The sequence below is a fragment of the Desmodus rotundus genome, chromosome 8 (assembly GCF_022682495.2).
Source record: "Desmodus rotundus isolate HL8 chromosome 8, HLdesRot8A.1, whole genome shotgun sequence".
NCBI classification, from domain to species: domain Eukaryota; kingdom Metazoa; phylum Chordata; class Mammalia; order Chiroptera; family Phyllostomidae; genus Desmodus; species Desmodus rotundus.
The window spans coordinates 24,282,604-24,301,858 of NC_071394.1; the positions used below are offsets into that span (position 1 = coordinate 24,282,604).

General features: G+C 45.7%; 1 protein-coding gene and 1 pseudogene across 5 annotated transcripts in view; one reads left to right on the plus strand and one right to left on the minus strand.

The window, feature by feature from the left end:
* Positions 1 to 16,842, plus strand: part of DPYS (dihydropyrimidinase) — a 73,896-nt gene extending 57,054 nt beyond the window's left edge. For 4 of the 5 annotated variants that reach the window (XM_071222218.1, XM_071222219.1, XM_053929842.1 and 1 more), the window contains 2 exons: positions 10,649 to 10,856; positions 15,335 to 16,842. In XM_071222218.1, the coding sequence (XP_071078319.1) occupies positions 10,649 to 10,856; positions 15,335 to 15,397 (271 nt within the window). In that variant the 3' untranslated portion in view covers positions 15,398 to 16,842. Of the gene's footprint in view, positions 1 to 10,648; positions 10,857 to 15,334 lie in introns of those variants that run through there. The other variant, XR_008427488.1, reaches the window with a different exon arrangement.
* LOC112315526 (glutathione S-transferase 3, mitochondrial pseudogene) lies at positions 9,048 to 9,497 on the minus strand (annotated as a pseudogene).
* Positions 16,843 to 19,255: the final 2,413 nt, after the last annotated feature.

Sequence of the window (19,255 nt, forward strand, 5' to 3'; positions counted from 1 at the left end):
AAATAGGCTATGGGCCAGATTTGACCTGCAAGCCATAGTTTTCCAACCCATGACTTAGAGTTTTGGTAATTACACATTCTTCTCACTGAACATCCAAAGTCCACTCCTCTGATGGACATCCTGGGTCTCCATCCAGGTGCCGGCACGACACTGAAGGAACCTTTGGTGCTCAATGGCTCTTGTTCCACGTTTTCCCATTGCACGGTCTTTGCACAGTGAATCAAGCAGTGATGGGAAAAGGTTACTTTGTTAATCATAATGGAATACCATGCAAGTCTGGAAGATTCTAAAGAAATTCAAGTCAGACACTTGGATCTTAAGTGGCTCCATCAATTCAAAACTGACTGGCGGTGTTTGCGCGGTCAGCATTAGGTCAAGTGTGGCAGCCATGGCAGAAATATGTAAGCGTGGTGCTGGCACCGTGTGCTTTGCCTGGGTGTCGACAGACTATCTCAGCCTCCTCCTGAAAGAGCTTGTTCCCTGTTCTGTGGTTAAAATGAGCTGTTTTTCATCATTAAAGGAAAAAGCTTTTTAACTTCACACACCTGAATTCAAGAGCTGGCTTTCCCATGTGTTAGATGTGTCCTAGGCAATTTAACCTCTTTCAGCCTCAATTTTCTTATCCATTAAATAGGAATAATAATAACATCGATATCATGGCTTACTATAAGGATTTAATGAGATGATGCCTTTAAGACCTGTGGCAGAGCAAGACAGCCCGTAAGTGTTTGTTATGGTTTTTATTAAGTGTGCGTTGACGACTTTGGAGTTGCAGAAAGCCCTCTCAACTGTGACGGGAGTAGAGCCATGTGACAAGCTTGCTTTGTCACCTCCTCAGGAACGCTGGGTCCCAGCTAATATTCTTCACTTTACTTTTTTATTGAATTTATCGGGGTGACACTGGTTAATAAAACTATATAGGAATCAGGGATACAGTTCTAACACCCGGCCTCCACTCGTAGGACTCCACAGCTAGACATTCTCTCTGACTCCTGACCGGCGCTGCGGCCCAGCCGGCCTCCCTGGTCTCTTCTCGCCTGGCCGCAGACTTTGCTTCTCTCTTTCACTCACATGCGTCACTCGCTGGTCATCAAGAAGTTATTTCCCAGTGTCAAAGTGCATTTCATCTGCCAGCATTTCTGCTTACTACCTCTTTTTATTCCCCTCTGTAGGGATAGAGGGAAAAATAGGTCATCTTCTTTAAAAGGAAAAAAACGCCCAGCCAAGTTAAAAGTCCCCCAGACATTTTGGATAACTAACTTTTTCTTTTCATTCCTTTAGTTGAGAACCCTACTGTCTTCCCTTCATAGTCCACCCATTCCCTTCTCTCCTTGAACTATGGCATTAGAGCTGAACATAATAATAAGTCCCTGGCCTCTCCGAACTTTCAGGAAGGATATGCTGTGAATTCTACCCAGTGTACTCCTGTGCAGAAAACTGACATCTTCTTCTGCCCAAGCTGCACCCACGGATAGTCTGTCAAACCATGTCATCTCGCTGAGGGCAAGGCAGCTTCCCAGTGCAGGTAGCAATATGATTACGAGAACGAATGCACACTCCACCCCAGAATGTGAATCTAACTCTTTCAATATGCCAGGCCAATGGCCCGCCTTCTAAAGCTAATAACCCTGCCTCACCTATGAGCACGCCTGTGTTTTGTATTCATGGGGTGTATCTCCTAGGGTCATGCTAGCTTTTGCTGATTCACATTCAGACTCTAAGTTATTTTTAGTTCCCCGAAACCAAGAGTTCTGAAAACTGAGAGTTTCTAAGAACTAGTATAATAGAACATGCAATGTTTATGTTAAGGGGCGATTCAGACATTTGCTAATAACTTAGTTTCCGATTAAACAAATATGTGGATAAAATGCTGTCTATTTGCTCAGCGCTGTGTGAGGCACAGGAGTTGAAGATGGTAGCACCCACCTCCAAGGTTAATTTTCTAGAGTCTGAATCCAGTGTCTCTAACCATGAGCTGCACCGCCATCCATGATTTCCACGACACAGCTCCAAGGACAAAATACTAGGGTTGCCTGATCAGCTCATTTCTTTAAGTCAATGTTGGGGCCGCCTTTTGGGAATCTGCACCAAATGTCCCGTCATCCCCTGAACACCAACAGATGCCCAAGTTATTGTCCAATTTAGATTTAATAACAGAGCTGAAGCAATTCCCGTTTTCTCTTCTGTGGGAGGAAGTGGTTGTAGAAGTCTGAACAGAGGATGGAAGATTGATGGGTGCAGTGAGCGGCAACTCTGCTTAATAATGACAATGTACTTGAAGTAGCACCATTTAGCATCTCCAGAGACGTGGCTGCCTTGCTCCCCATTTATATAACTTGTCACATCCAAGAAATGACAAGAGAGATAGTTTGAAATAGGCAGCTGGAACACATGTCGAAAAAAATATCTTCTATTGTGACCACATTGAGAATGACCAATTGCAGTTTAAGGAATTTTAAATAACATCCTAAAGCCCTTATTCCCAAACTGAAAAGAGTCTAGGAGACATCAGGGAGTATGGAGCAGGCTGCCTCTGGTGGATAAAAAATATTTTCATTGATTGACTGCTTTCCCGGTAGCTTCCTACAGAACTTTCAAGGGGCAATAGCATCGAGTGGTTAAGAGCCCAAGCCCTGCCTCACCTGAGCTGTACAAACTTACTAGCTCTGAAACATGGGTGAGTTATCAGTTTTTTGTGTCTCGCCATCCTCACTTATCACAGGGTTGTTGGGAAGATTTCACGATTATGGTTCTCTTGTGTTAAATACGAGGTGTCCCGTAACACAATGTGGAGAGATGTTACAGTTTTAAAGATGCCACTAATAGTCCTGACATAATCCTATTAATTTTGTTGGTTCCCACGGCAACCTGGTAAGAGCCGATCAGTGCTGTGGACAAATTGGCTGCGTTAGAGAAAATATAACAAAATACTTAAACACGTCATTCCCCGGGGGTCAGGAAGGCCCCACCGCTCCAAGCAATTCTCTTTCTCTCCAGTGTCCTTCCTCTCTGAAGGCACAGTTGTTGCCTCCTGCAGGCTCTGCTCCAGTGGTTTTTCTCATCCGTACGTAGGAACATGCGGCTTTTTGAGAGGAAGCTGTTTGCAAAGGAACAGGATGTTTTTTCTGCAGCTGTGATGTGCGCGGTATCAAAGTTATTGACTAAGTTGGAAAACAGCTTAATGTTGCCTTTGGGGCTTCTGCTTCCCCGTCAGTCTTGAGCCTTGGAGATGGGTATAATTGGGACTCAGTAAGACAACTTTGACACCCCTCTGCTCAAAGGCTCAACAAAGAGTGGCCTTTCCCTTGGGCAGGTGACCACTGAGCCACACTTCCTGTGACTTTGCTAATGAAGCGTCAGCAGAACTTCAGCCTCACTCACCAAATGGGGAGGCTTAAATCATTCCTACCCCCGCCCCCGTCACCATGGGGACAGACCTGGCCATCCAATCAGGAATTAGAGGGCAGCTGTTTCTCATAAATGCTACTCTCTTAAGTTCACTCGCATTTTGTTACATTTGAAAAATATTTGATAATGAATCTCACAGCTCTTGGGTTTTGCTTACAAATGGAATCAGAGCATCGCCCTGCATTTGCATCTGTTCTGCAGACAGATTCGGTTGAAAATTGCTTTTAGGGTTTTGGTTTTGTTTTGTTTTTTTTTGAGTCAGACCTTTTGAACTCTGCCTCAGAGACACCCATGGGAGTTACTACTCTTCAAAGGACAAGGTCATTTTCAGGGGTCTCTGGCTACAAACCTTAGGAACCGCCTTGTCCTCACTCAAGCAAAAACACACTCTACGAAGGCCACAGGAATCTCAGAGGCAGAAGGAGCGGTCAGTGCTGCAGGCTTCCCAAGGGCACTGGCCAGGGTAGGCCCGAGCAGCCCGCAGCAGCAGCTGGTCCATGTTCGGGGTGCATCCTCCAATCACTTCTCATTCCTTTCTGTCACTCTGCCAAACACTCACATTCCTGGGGAAGAACAGGGTATGTGCCCGACAGTCTTCCCTCCAACGGGAGAGAGAAGCTTCTTAAAGAAAAACTGAGGTGCCGATACCAGGAAAAAGGAGAATAAATGCCAAGGGGCAAAACTACAGCACTTGCTGCCTCGGGATGGGAGCCTGTGTGTGGCCCATCTCAGAGCTAACATACAACTGCAAAATCCTCGGCACCCGCTGCGATTTGTCTCAGTGTCGCTCAGCCTCACCACAACGGCGTGCTGGTCCATTCACTGAAACTCCCTTTCAGGCTGAGCCTGGGTGAGTGCGTTCCGGCTGCCTCCCCAGCCAGCCTGCCAGCGTCCAAAGTGCTGCCCGAGGCGCCGGCTCTGCAGGGGAGCTTACGTTAGTCTGACTTGGCCTTCGGCCCTGGACCTGTGCTGCATCAGAGGGAGCCCCTTTGGGCAACTTATGAAAGTTTGGAGGGTGTTTGGTTATTTTTCTGTAAAGTTCTGAGAAGGATGTGTCTGCTCCAGTGTGCCGTGTGACAATGGCCCTAGTCAAACATGGGGCTTAGCGCTCACCTCTGCCCAGGACCAGGCCCATGGGAACAAGGCTTGGACTGCTGTCTGGGCTCAGGCTTCATGCTTAGGAAAGCCTCAAATTTGTACTTTTGCAATTACCACAGAAGGAGAATTTTCAAAAAGTTCCAAAGACATAATGCAAGTATTAAAAGCAAGAGATATATCAGGCGGGGTTCTTGGCTACAACCCAGTGAAATCCACTCTGTGTAGTTTAATAAGGGGGGTGGTTAAAGGGCACCTCATAGCTCAGAGACTCTCTAGGAGGCTTAATCCGTCTCTACCCTCACCCACATGCATTCCTGTGGCACCTGCTTCCGCAGTCACCAGCTTGCCATGACAAGCCTGGTGCTAGGGCGCCACTTGGGAGGTAACCTTGTCACACGATTGGGTCCCAGTGACAAGGGAGTCTGGGCGGGCACGTTTCTGGCTTCCACCCTGGGACAGAAGGCCCTGCCTTGGAGGAAACATGTTCCAAGGAACAACCAGGATCCTTACAAAGGCAATTGTGTGACTTTGAACTTGTGCTCATTCCATGAATGGACCACATCTCCATTACTGCACTAGTAATAAATAGATTTTAAACACATTCCGTGCTAATTTTATAAATCTTGTGATGATGTTGCATTCCATTTTTGTTCAAAACAATTAACTATTGAAAATGTACCACAATTTTTGGTAACCTTATGTGGTACGGTTACAAATGCACTAACTAGTATTCTCAAAAAGTAAAGGAGATTCCGAGCTTTCTGATTCATTCGGTATCAGGCTGTGTGATCCTCGGGCCGGCTCTCACACGGCTCCATTTCAGCGTGTCATCTGGGACAGGGGGTAACAATTCTTAGCTGAGTGCTTCTTAGTGCTGATAATCTTAGCGTTTCTAAGTATTGATGAACAAGTGTTTCCTATTATTTGATAAGATGCAACTAAGAATGGTAATTATAGCAACCTTACTTTATTTATTACATACTAATGAACTTGTACAGCTTGCCAGAAATGTTAAGTCCACAGCAGAATTTCAGGACTGGATGCTTGCGTCCCATTCAACTCAGCGCCCTGTTTCCAAAACACGGCCAGTCCCAGAGGACAATGGAGGCAAGAAATAAAACTGACGGGAGGAAAATTGTGTGACTCTTTTTTGTTGTTGTTCATTTCATAAATATTTATTAAGCACCTACCGTGTGCTGGGGATTAAACAACATGGCCTCTTTCTGAAAAAAAAATAGGTAGGTTTTGTTTATTCTGAAAAGTAAAACAAACATCTGGTATACTGTTCTTTCATTATTGGTTTTCTGAAGACTCTAACATATTGAAGTAAAATTGCTTTCTTTGCAATTTCTCCCCATTTACTTCGGTTTTGCTGTATGCAGAATAGGGAGCAAATGCCGTCCTTCTCAAAAATGAATGTTCAAATGTTTGGAGGCAATTATTTTTTTCCAGCTTAGATTTGTCTTTTGGAGGCAAGTTCCCTAAGTTACTAGCAGGGTGCCTCTTGGGAACCATAGTCCCCTTTGTTACACTGCTCAGCTCACACGGTCTGTTTCTCAGTGTGCAAACCAAGTCGAGAAGAGGGACTTAGCAAGAGGTCTTTGCGGTGGATTCAGACCACGATAATCAACAGAGCAGACTCTTGGTTTTGTTCTGGGCCTTCAGGGTCGGCTTCTGGAGACCAGGATTTTTATTTTTCCTTCTCTTTTCCTTTTTCCAAATTTATGGAGATGTAACTGACACGAGACCGGGATCCTTGAGCTGAGCGCTAGGGAGGGAGGGGGGCCGACTTGACAATAAGAAGTGCATTCAGGGTAAAAGGCAAGCGTGAAAGCTAACGAGTTGGGCTCTGGCTGTGAGGGAAAAGTTGTGGGGGGGGGGGCTGACACCCCACCAGACACCTTCCAGTGTGGAAATAGAGCACTTTTTTTGTGCTCTTGGCAGTAATGCCTAGAATTTACATTTTGTGTTAATTTGGCCTCATTTACATAATGCCTTATTATAAAGAATCGCTTAGATGTTGCCTAATTGCCTTTTTGCTCTTGCTTCCCGGAGGGCTGAGATTATCAAGGTAATGAGTGACCTTTGTTCGGCTGAGGCAGAGAAATCAGATGTGATATTTCGTTGTCACAGACCTTTTACTTTCTTTTTTTTTGCGTATTTGTTTTTTCCTAGCCCACAAAAACACGTTACTTTCTATAGCTCCTTTTGTACTTGTCCACATACATATGTGTTTTCCTTGTAGATATGGTGTACGTACTTTCCGTAACTTTCAAATTTGACATTATATAATTGTTGCTTTCTTTGCTTCTCTAGCATGTTCTTAATTCTAGTCATTCAGAGATGCCCAATATTCCACTGAATAATCATTGGAAAATTATTATGCTTCAATTTTTCAGTAGTTTATGCAATATTGTAATGACAATTTTTGCATATAGAGCTTATTTCTTCTGTTAGATCATTTTTCTAAGAGTGTCAGTAACTCAGCTTCCCATTGGGAAAAATAGGGTTTTTGATTTAGGGTTTTTGCCTCTCGTTCTTGTACATCGGCAACTACTTCAGCACACACTTCTGTGCATTCTACTGTCGCAGTCCGGACGTGTTTATGGAACATTCTGCAATGCAAGCCCAGGAGTTCCTGCCTTGAAGGGAACTTCCATGGGAAAGCCACAACCCCGGCTATGGAAATACTGGCGCAGAGACATTGTAACGGTCGGAAAAAAGGCACTTTAACCTGAAGGGCTGAAGTTCCTCTCTATTTTCTCCTAGATTTACTGTGAGTCTGCATCTTTCATCAACCAGCTTATAGCTCATTCTATACTTAGTCATCTTTTATATATTATACTCACTTTTCCTACTTTAGTGACATAACTTACTATTTGAGCAAACCCTTCTCTCCTTAATGTTTAAATTATTGTTGTTGTATTTGTCCCTACCTCCTAGTCATTGCCCATCTTTTAACGTTTTCTTTATATCAGTAAGTTGGTTCCTAAGGCCACGAAGAGCTTTCCTGGTCTCAGTATACACCAGCCACATGACCCAGTGATGCCAGGCCTGGGTATTTACACTAGAGAATTCACACAAAGCATGGACCTGAATTCCATGACAGCGCTGTTCATAACCACCAAAACCTGGAAACAACCCGTATGTCCTTCCCTCGGTGAATGCAGGGGCTGTGGTGTATTACATGTTGGAGTGAACTATCAATACACACACCCACTTGGGTAAACCTCTGAGTAAAGAAAGTCAGTCTCAGAAGGTTACATACTGTATGAGTCCATTTGTACAACATTGTTGGAAAGAGAAAGCTGTAGTGATACAGAACAGGTTTAAAAATTAATGTTAATTTAAAAATGTTAAAAATACCCCAATTTTATCAAACTATGTAGTCATATGTCTTTTGACAAGTTACTTCACCTCTGTAATCTCAATTTATTTGCCTGTAAAGTGCAGAAAGTACTCTTTACCTTCGAGTGGTGTTTAAAGATGAAATAAGATCACATAAAGTATCTACTTGACATACAGGTGGCTCCTTTACTTTCTTTTCCACAGTGACATTTCTCACTGGGAGCAGATTCTTTTTTGTTATTATCATCTCTGTGTGTGTGTGTGTGTGTGTGTGTGTTTTAACAGTTGTTCAGGTCTTGGGGAACAGATTGGAGTCATTGAGGGTTTTAAGCAGGAAGGCGACGTGACAGGATTGTAATCTAAAATGATCATCTGAGCAGCTTTGTGAAGAGTGGTGAGGAGGGGAGGAGGGCAGGCCCGGTAACAGCGGGGCCAGTAGGGTGTTGGGGGTCACCCAGATGCGAGGTGACGGTGGTGTGGAGCCATGGAGAGGGAGAGGTTTAGGATTTTTTTTTTTTTTTGGAGGTAGAGCCAACAGGCTTGATGATGGTTTGAGGGGAGAGGCAAGGTAGGTGCCGGTGTCATTTGCTGCACTGAGAAACTGAAGGAGAAGCAAACTTAAGTGGCCCGGTGGTGGTAGGCACAGAAGGGGAAGAATTCTGTTTGGATACGTTAGGTGTGGAAAGCAAGTGGGCAGCTGGGCGTGGGATTCTGGAACCAAGGACCAAGCCAGCATGGTCTTCCTCATATCGAGGCTGTAGCACACAGAAGCTGTACCTCTCAGCCCCGCCCTCCCACGTTAGGCATGGGGGAGCTTTTGTCTGCTCTGCCCCTGACCTAGCCTTGGGGTTTTTAGCCAAGTCCTTACCTGCAATCAATTCCTGAGAAGGCTTGTAGAAACTTCTACTGGAATTCAGATTATGCTCATACTATTCACTGCTGCCAGACCACCCCCCGCAATTTTCCATTTAATGAGATTTAGGGAGACATCCAACATTTCCAAATATCCTGCCTGGAAGTTGTCAGTCTACTGAGTATGATCGGAAAGTACAATAGTGACCCCATTTGTTTGTTTTCTTTTTTTAATGTACGAGGCTGATGCCAGATAAATTTTATTATATTTAGAAAAAAAAAGGAATGGGAAATAAAAGTCAGTCACTCACAATGAATGAGCGTGTTTAGTGCCCCACTCCCTATACTTCTCTAGTGGCAGCATTTGGACTCCTTCCCAAGCCAGTTTTAACCCAACCAAGATGCTGGAAGGCAGAGCACACAGCTGTGCCCATCAAGCCGAGGAGGGCGATGGAGCCCAGGGCGCCTCTGCTCTGCTTGCTGGGTTCTCGGGTGTACTAGCCATACACGTAAAGGACTCACCCTACAAGCCAGAGACTATTTGTGGGTAGTACACCCCCCACAGCTAGGAAGAATAAGAAGGGAGGGTAGACTTCCAGCCTGTTCTGGTGGGCTCGCTGGATGCAGTTGAAGAGGTGTCCGTTTTCCAGGTCTGAGCTGTACATGGTGGGATTCTCTACCTTGTACTTCTTGTGGGCCTTGGTGACACTGATGGCAAGATGGGCAACCATGATGAAGCTGGTGGCCCCCGTCATAACCATGAACCCGTACTCCTTGGAGAGGATGGCCATCTCGGCTCTGGATCACCTCAGAAGGGCTGGTACAGACCCCAGGTGCACAGCAGAGTGTCAATAGTGACCCCTTATCCACAGAAGATACGTTCCAAGACCCCCAGTGGATGCCTAGACAGTACTGAATCTTATATATGCCATGTTTTTCCTTCCCACTGAAGGGAAACACTCTTGCTTTGGTGTAAACAAGTTGCCAACATTACTGTGCTTACGATTTAAGTAAAGTAAGGCTTCCTTGAACACAAGCACAGTGACACTGTGACAGCCGATTTGATAGCCGAGATGGCTACTAAGCGGTGAATGGGCAGGTGGCGTATACAGCGTGGGTACGCTAGACAAAGGGATGCTTCCTGTCCTGGGTGGGACGCAGCAGGATGGTGTGAGATTTCATCATGCTACTCAGAATGGCACAGAATTTAGAACTTATGAATTGCTTATTCCTGGAATTTTTCATTTAACATTTTTAGCGCGATTGTGGGTGATTGAAACCACGGATGAGGGAGCACTGCTGTGTTAATAACCTACTGAGAGTGATGACGAATACAAAAATGCATGATATATATTCCTCTGTGTTTTGTTATCTTTGTCGTCCTCAAATTTCCAGTTTTACCTCAGACAAAGGAAAGAAATTCCAGATACAATTTTGCCTGGACAAATATCAAATTCAACGTGTTGAGTATCAACTAGCCATAGGCCCTGTGAAGGGAGGGGCAGGGGGAGTATTTGGGGAGAGGTGCTGAGAAAGTCCCGGGCATTTGCGAAAAGTTCAAATTCTGTGGAGCCAGGTATTGGGTCAGTGTCTTCATCTGACTCATCGGTGTTGAAAATCTTTGATAATTAATTAATATTTTGTCCTTTCAGCGCATAGATACTAATTTTAAAATCCACACGTGAAAGACCATGCTTTCCCTCCACCCACCCCATCCTCATCAATCACCATAAGGAACGAGTGACTGGGTTTTTCTCTCGGAAAATGTGATCACTGTGTAATGAAATGTTAATGCTATGCTCTATTCTTAAAGTCACTTGTTCCAGTGAGGAAGCTGTGCCCTAATAGAGTTGCTAAATTTTCTCCTCAGCCATTCTTTTAGTGTTTTCTATTCGTCGGATGAGCTGGCGATGACCTGGGGCTTCTCTGTTTTTACAAACAGGACCATCTCGGCAAAAACTCACCACCAGGCCGTCAACTTCAACATCTTCGAGGGCATGGTTTGCCACGGGGTGCCCCTGGCAACTGTTTCCAGAGGCAAAGTGGTGTACGAAGCCGGGGTTCTCAATGTCGCAGCGGGAGATGGGAAGTACATTCCTCGCAAGCCGTTTGCTGAATATGTTTACAAAAGGATCAGGCAGCGGGACCAGGTGAGTTGTGCCTAAGTGACTGTCGCCCTGGGCTGGACTGTCAGCCAGTCCTGGTGGTGTCGGTGTTGTTGCCACATGCACCCAATTTAGCACATCCCTGGGACGTCAGAATCGACAGGAAAGGTTGTGAACAAATACCGATTTTCAAAGAAAGAATCGTTTTTGGATGGTTGCGTTTTCCCTTGCAGACTGGCGCCTATTCAGGGTTTCCTGACGGACCGAGTCAGGTTTTCCCAGGCAATTCAGGGACGCTGGGGGCTTTCGGCAGTTGCGTCAGTCAGGGTGTTCTGAGAGGCAGACACCCACGTGGATGAAGGTGTGACATTTCTATTCAGGATATCAGCCCTCCAGGCTCCGCTCCTGCACTAGGGTTCGGTGGCTCTCAGACTGGCAAACATACCAAAGGAGCCGGACCTGAAATGAGGGGCCCGGCTCTGCCACACCGTCCTTCAGAAGTGGCTCACAGAGTACGTTTTTATTCTCGCCTGAGGAAATGTTTATTGACTTTAGAGAGAGGGAGGGAGAGAGAGACTGATGTGAGCGAGAAACATTGATTGGTTGCCTCCCATACAAACCCCAACAGGGGATCAAACCCACAACCTAGGTATGTGCCCTGACCAGGAATCAAACCCATGACATTTTGGTGTACAGAATGACACTTCAACCAACAGAGCTACCAGGTGAGGGCCTCACAGGGTATTTTGAGTATTAAATAAAACATTTGGTACATTGTAAAACATTAGCAAAATACACATTTTCACTGTGTATGTCACCTCTGTTGAACCCAGGGGTTACTCATGTCCTTGCAATTCACTGTCCCTGCAGAGGTCGGTCGGTTCAAAGTGTGCGATGCCTCTCAGCTCAGCAGGCAGGCTTGGATTCATTCTCAGGGAGTCGCTGTTAACTGGATTGTTTGGTGTTGGCCAGTGGCTGCTGTTTAGTGTTTGGAAGTTCTACTGTCTTTACTGTTTTTTAGCGTCTTAGCCTCTGTGGGCAGCATGGCACTAGAAGCTTGTTCGCTCCAGAACCCTCGATGCTTCACCCTGGTCTTTCTGTGTTTGATGCTGCACACATGTCCTCTAAGCACTAGACAAACACTCAGCTGGGAGACTGGAGGTGGCATCCCCGTTATCACCGCGGTCCTCTGGGAAACCGGGGGAAGAAGCCCTCTTCAGTTAGGCTGCAGCCTCCAGGACAGCAACCAGGACTAAACACTCGTTGCTCATGTCAGCGCCTGGCAGCTCGCCCTTCAGACGGAGATGAGTCACTGTCACTGGAGAGAACTAGCAAGACCACTTTCCCTCAGAGTGGTAGGTTAAGTCCACTGAGAAGACAAATGTGCACCTGAACTTCTGAACAACGCAGTGATGGCTAAGATTCTGCAGCAGCAGCGCCTGCGCCTCTCCAAATTGTCCCAGTGAACATCTACTGAGGTTCTAAAGTATGCACAGCATGCGGAGTCAGGGGCATGGGCAGCACAGAGGTGGCCGGGGTGGGAGTCTAGCATTAAAGAGCTTATGTAACCCATCGCTAAGGATGAGAGAATATTAAAAGGTTAAAAATACTGGGCAGCTGGAGACCAGAACTTAAATGGTCTTTGATTCCTGTCAATTTATCTGTCAAAGGGGAAGACTGTGACGAGTGGAACAGCAAAGGACTCCTCAAAGAGGGCCGGTTGATTTCTGAGGTGGTGGCGCAGGCAGTAGTCAGGGTCCCCGGGCCATTCTGGCAGGAAGCCAGGCTCCGCCTCCTAGAGCTCCAGGCAGATAAGGAGGGAGACTGTGCAGATGAGATCTGACCAGTCGGGTCAGAGACATTTGCTGGTCACTGTGACCAGAGCGACCAGCCAGCCTAAGAGGTGCCTGGTGGCTCTGCTAGTTCAGAGACTGAGCAGTCAGAGCAAGGTTCCTAGACCACCAGGGCAGCTGAGGCCTGCCCAGAGGAGGCAGCCAGCTGAAGACAGAGGGAGGCCTGGAGAACAGATAAATGGCGAAGCACAACTAAGAAGTGTGGGGGAAACCGAGTCAGCCCAGGCCAGGACAACCCACCGTGAGGAGAGAAAGCTCAGAGGGGGATCGCCTCCCCACGAACATGTTGGTAGGAATTGATCAACTGTTTATTGAACACGTGTTACAGAGAAACAGCAGTTCACTGGCCCTGAGCCTGCTGGGAGAGACAGATAAGAAAACCGATGGTTACAGAAAACTGTGCTAAGAAGCACGGTGGGTATGGCGGGGAGGGCAGAAGCTTCCACGGCTGATGACTGCCCAGGCTGAGTTACAGAAGATAAATAGGAGGTACTCAGGCAAAAAGCAGGGCGGGCAGAAAGACCCAGGAAGGGTGCTGATCTGCTTGCTTTGAGTCCGGTACCACCCCTGAGCCTGCAGCTCGGTTCAGGGAAGGATCTTGCCAGGGACTGACCAGTTCCGGAGCAAGCCCAGCCCTGCATGAGGAGATGGGGCCTCAGGCTTAATGGTCTCGCCTGAATCATTGGTGCCAGCGCTCCGTTCCTGAGGACATCCAATGCAAGACTGAAAAGTGACAGCTGACAACCACAAGCAGAAAAGTCTCAAAAGAATCTTGAGGCCCAAGGGAGATGACGTGGGAGCTGATGAGGGACCCACAGCAGGAAGGCAGGTGACACGGAGACCTGCCTGCCTCCGTCACTCTCTCCAGGGAGAAAGAGGCTGCGGAAACCGCTGTCGGTTTAACTGAAATACGCCACGGGGTTTTGCTGAGTACAGCTGCCCGAAGGAAAGGAGAGAAAGGCAAGATCTTAGATTGTGGGTAAGATGAGGGGTGGAGGGAAGGTGGAAATGAACCCCGGTTTGTTTGGCCAGTCCTGGATTACGCCTGCTAATTCCATTCAGCACCCTTTATACTCTCCTAAGTGTCCCAGTTTGATGATAAATTATACAGTCGCCCCAGGTTTGAAGACACATCATCCAATCTTCAGCTGGCTTGCAAAGGAAACCAGGAGGGGAAAAAACACAGCGACCGAAGACCTGAAAGTGAGGATGTGGTCAGAGTGAGGGCTGGTAAACGAGTCCACACTTTCGGGGGGGATCAGCTCTGGTCCAGGGGCTGGGGAACAGAAATGGAAGGCTGGCACTTCATTTCCCCTTATCAACATTCTTCCAGATGACGACCGGATCTAGGGTGGACAAAAGCACTGAGTCGATAGTGAGCCAAAATGGAAGTCCCGCCAAGCATCTAACCAGACACAGAGAGTGGACAGAGGCTCACACTGGTGGGCGGAGGGCAGGGGTCGTCCTGCTGACTGAGTGCCCAGTGGGCCGTTTTCTTGGCTTTAGCCTCTGTGCCTGTGTTGTGTATGCTCCATAAATATCTTTTGAATGATTGAAGGAAGTGCTTTGTATCTGAGAAATTGCATGCACCTGGGAGAGGGGTTTTATTCCCTCCATTTCGGAGATTCACGGATAGGCTCAGAGGGGCATTAGCTCACCAGTTTCCTATACCTAGTAAGTGGCAAGGCTAGAATTCAGACTTAGATCTGTCTTGGTCCAAAGCTCCCATTGTCGATCACCATAATATATTAGTCTGGGGGGGTCAAAATAAGACCTACGGTAATTTCTTACAATTCGTCTGTGTGTGTTTGTGTTACACACAGAGACACATATGTATTTCATTGTAAAGAGCCTATTATGTGGTAGGCATTCTTCTAACTGCCTTATTTATACTTAATTCTCTCCACGTTTGATCTTCACAACCACCCTATAAAGTAGGTGCTGTTATTATCCCCAGTTCACAGTTAAGGGAACTGAAGCACAGCATTGAGTAACGCGCCCAGGCGATCTGCTCCCAGAGCCCACACCCTAGACCACTGTGACTGGCTGCTTCTTGACTTGTCAATGGATTTGTGTGCGTGTCTACAAACAGTTTGGTTTAGTTGCTTCTCATGAATCCCTTTGTTTATGAAGTCCAGATTTTAACTCTCCTCATGCAGCAAGTTAATTCTAGCTGAGTCCAGCCCAGGGTTCTGTGAAGATGTGAGATTCTATGGAAGGTCTATTACACACAGTGGCAATCAAGGGAATGAGGGAAAACCCCACAAAATTGCTAGAATCTGAACCAAAGTGACATGAATCTTGGTAGAGGTACAACAGAGCACTTCAGGAATAGAGATGTCTAGAACGTTTGAAAGGGCAAGGTGGTAATAGGACTTAGGGGGTGGGAGGATGTGGCAGAGGCCCCAGTAGAAGCTGCAGGGGAAAGATGATCTTTAGACAGTGTTCCCTGGGGCCTCGTCTGATGCAGACTAACTCCAGCAAAGAGCGGGCAATGCAGGCACCCTAGGTTGCCGGGAACTGCTGTGAAAGGGCCAGGGTTGGGAAGCATAGGGTAGGGTCACAAGATTCGTTTTTGCTCTAACAACTTATTAAGGGAACTGCACTTAGCTTTGAATTCAGTAAGTCAATAAACGAACCACAAGAGAAAAATGAAATGTTCTTTTTCAGACTTGCACACCTACCCCCGTGGAGCGTGACCCCTATGAGGGAGAAATTGTCATACTACAATAGAGAGAAACAGAAGAATCCACAGCTGGGACCCGGAAACAGACCTATCCCTGACCGGAGTGTGTTGGTGGAGGAAGAAAGTATTCCTGCATGAGAGCGTATAAAATTAGCATCTCTCTCTTCATAAGCATTTGAAGAGTCCATGGTCCCATGGTCCAGGTCAAAGGCTTCGAAGTGATATACAACTCAAGGACAATTTTGCCAAGGGAAAACTGATAAAATACTTCCTGAAGCAGAACACTCAGATGAGCCTGCAGATTGCAGGAGGCCTTGGGCTAGAGGTGTGTCCTCTGAGATGTTAGGAAACAGTCGACAGAGCTGTGGGGAATCAAACAGGAGCGAGAAGCAGGAGACAGGTTAACACAGCACACCTGTCATTGAGGAACGTGGCACTACCTGAAACAGGGAGTACAATTTCATGGTCAAATTTATAAATTAATGACGACTTTATCGGGAAAAGCCACTCTTCATACTGTAAAGGCAACTATATTCTAGAACTTAGAGTGAATGAAAAAATGAATCATGTGGCTTTTGAGGGTATAATTTTTTTCAGGAAAATTATCTGATGGTATTTGATGTACTTTATTTCACACTTACTTTTTGGAATGACGTTATAGATATGGTCATTTCTGAATACATATTTTTGCCCTTCATCAGTTTTCTCTTAGTGTTTTTTGACATTCAGAACTTTCTATTTTGTATACCTATTACCATCATCCCTGCAGATTTTCCCTGGGATGTGCTCTCTTTCATGATTGAAGGTTGTGAGTCTTCATCAATGCTATAGAGCCAAACATTTCAGCTTTTTTGTCATTTCCTGACTATTGAAATCATTCTTGCCATCCCGGAAGATTGTGTGAAAAATTCAAAGGAAGATTAGCAAGAGGAAGAAATCCTACTGAATGCTGTAACATGCCTTTCACAGCATTTGGGGAGCAGGGTAATGTTTACTTTGAAGACAGCGTTCCCTGAGGGTTAGGCCTGAGCCCGGCGTCTGTTTGTAAAAGGGACTGTTACACTGAGTTCCTTTCATTCTCTTCAAAAGCAGAGTCAGAAAAAAAGGATGCTGCAGTTGCCATCACAGCGTCTGCCATGGAGAAACCAGCCTTGTTTCAACTCCCCAAGATCCTTTTGAAAGAATAATTGCTCCGGGCCTCTTTGGTTTCCTTTCAGAAGCAGTCACTGTGACTTTGCTGCTGTGTAAGATTGAAGATATAAATGAATATTATTGTGATGGAAACTCGGTGTGAAAATTCATTGATGATACTTCAAAATGTTATCTTTGCTTGTACTAGATTTTTTACTTTGAATTTTTAAAAATCCCTTTTTCTGTTTAAAGTTTTTTTTAAGGGCGATATTTGTTTAAAATTAGCAAGCTGTGATTTTACATTCTATTGTAATTAATAAGCATTTAGTTCTTCATTGTAATTAATAAACATTTAGACCTTCATTTTATATCCTGTTATTTGAGTTTTCTAACTGGTTGAATTGGGACGTTGGGAGGTTGGTTTTGTTTCAAAGGCGTGATTTCCGGCATGACCTTTGCTCCAGCAGCTCCTGGAAATCAGGTCCCTCAGCAAACACCACGTAATCAAAGTGGGTACTCAACCTTAGGGTAACTCCAAGGTCAATTATCCAATCACTGCGCTGAATGCGGGACCTGAGAGAGCGGTGGAACCAGAATGGCTGAGAGATGCCCGCTCCCCACTGTGCTTTCTGGTCTGCACTGGGACCTTTCTGTGTGTGCACAGAAGCTGAGCTTACATTTCTTCTCCTAGGTAAACAGGTCAAGAGGGAATTTACAAAATGTGGACCAGGCAACACTCAGGGCAATTATGCTCTCATTGCAGGTGTATCTGCCCCCGACTTACTCTCTGAGATCAGGGTGTATTTGGCAAAGGGCGGTAGGAATCCACTCACTCAATTGTAATTTCTATTGAACACACGTGAGAAAGGACAGTGACCTGCATCTAACGAAGAACTACGGGTCTCTTTTTCCTCACGTAAGAAATACGTTAAAGTATTTTATTACCTTTCTCTTCCTCTTTGGTTGCCAATAGAGACTCCACAATTAGATGACAGAATCCTTGAGGGAAAAAAATAATTAAATAGCTTCTAGTTTAGAAGCCAATTCTCACTCATCCTTAGCATTCAGCTGAACTATCAGCCCCTCTCTGAGGCTTTCCCAGATTCACCATGGTGGGGTTCAATCCCACTTTTATGTTCCTCCGTAGCAGGGCCCCGCATACACCCAGTCACAGAACGGCGTCTCACTGCACAATCATTACCTGCTCCCCTGTCCTCTCCTCCAGGAAACGGGAAGCTCAGGCAGGCCTGTCCGGTGCTCTATTGTTCCTCCAGCACGTAGCTTAGGGCCTGGCAATTAGTGGGCATTCAAAGGACAGTTCATTTTTAAATAAAGGAGAGGTGAAGGAGCTCCTGCTAAGTTCCTGAACTGATATAGATGGAGTTAGTGAGCATTCTCAACAAAAACAGAAACAAATTTTGTGGAGCATTTTGGCGTAAGGTAGCTTTAAGTGAAGAATACAGATTCATTATCAATTTGATAGATCTACTGGGTAGGATGAAAGAGCTACAAGATTCTGCAACAACAAAGTCATTTGAAATGATAAGAGGATCCCTTTATTGCTTTTATCAGGCTTTGTTGCAAGTATTTTGCAGAAACATATTTCTAAATCCTAATATAAGACAACAGGAAAACTATTAATATTTCATACCGTGTTGTTCAGTATGGCCTCTGGTGTACACAGCAAAGGACAGATGGACTGAGTAGTGTTCCTTTTCCAAATTCACCTTCCATTGCCTCCTCCCTCTGAGGGGCCGTGAAATGGACTGGAAGCAAAAAAAAAAAAAGTGTGGGTTCTAAACTTCTATTTACTAGCTGTGAGGTCTTGAGTAATTTTTAAAATTAAAATATACTGTGAGCTTATTAAAACATACAAAAAGTAAATATTGAACATAATCACACTTATGTACCTATTATCCCATCTAAGAAATACATTTTTTTAAAGAACTAAATCTTTGCCAGTACAGTGTAAGCGCCCTATTTCTTCTCCCTTTCCCTTCCCCTTCTGCCCCCAAGGGACCAGTGTCCTGCTTCCGGCGTTCCGTCCCATGCCCATCGCTCACACCTTTGCTATGTAGGCACTGTCTGCAAGCATCGTGCTGTCCAGGGTTGCATTGCACAGAAGTATTGTATAGTATGCACTGTTTTATAATTTGTCAGTTTTTAGTACGAATTGTTTTGATTTCTGCTTTTTTGCAGTCAGTGTGTTGGGAAGCTATTTGTTTTGATAGGTCTGGCTGTCATTATCCATTTTATTGCTGGAGGATATTTCATCATGTAACCATATCCAATCAGTTTGCCCATTTTCCAGTTGACAGGCGTGTAGGTCATTCTGTCACCCGTGTTGTCACGAACAGCGCTGCTGTGAGCACTTGTGCACAGGTTCCTTGTGGACGCCGCGAGGGTTTCTCTCGGGCACACGCCCTGGGCAGACAGGAGTGGGACCAATGGGTCCTCAGGTGTATGCTTTCTCTTACTTTGTTCCTGACAAATTGTTCTCCTAGGTAGAAAGTTATGCCCTCAGTAACAGAGTGTAAGCATTTCCATTGGTTCACATTCTCACCAGTATTAGGTATTGCCTCAAACTTGTGGGGAGAGAGAGAGAGAGAGAGAGAGAGAGAGAGAGAGATTTTCTCTTTGTTAAACCTCAGCAGAAAGAGGCTCAGGCAGGTCTTTCATTCAAGTAGGGAAAGTGAGGAACAGAAAATGGGGAAGAAATCAAGGCCACACTGGACAGTGACAAGAAGGGCCGACTAGAACACCAACCAGCCCCT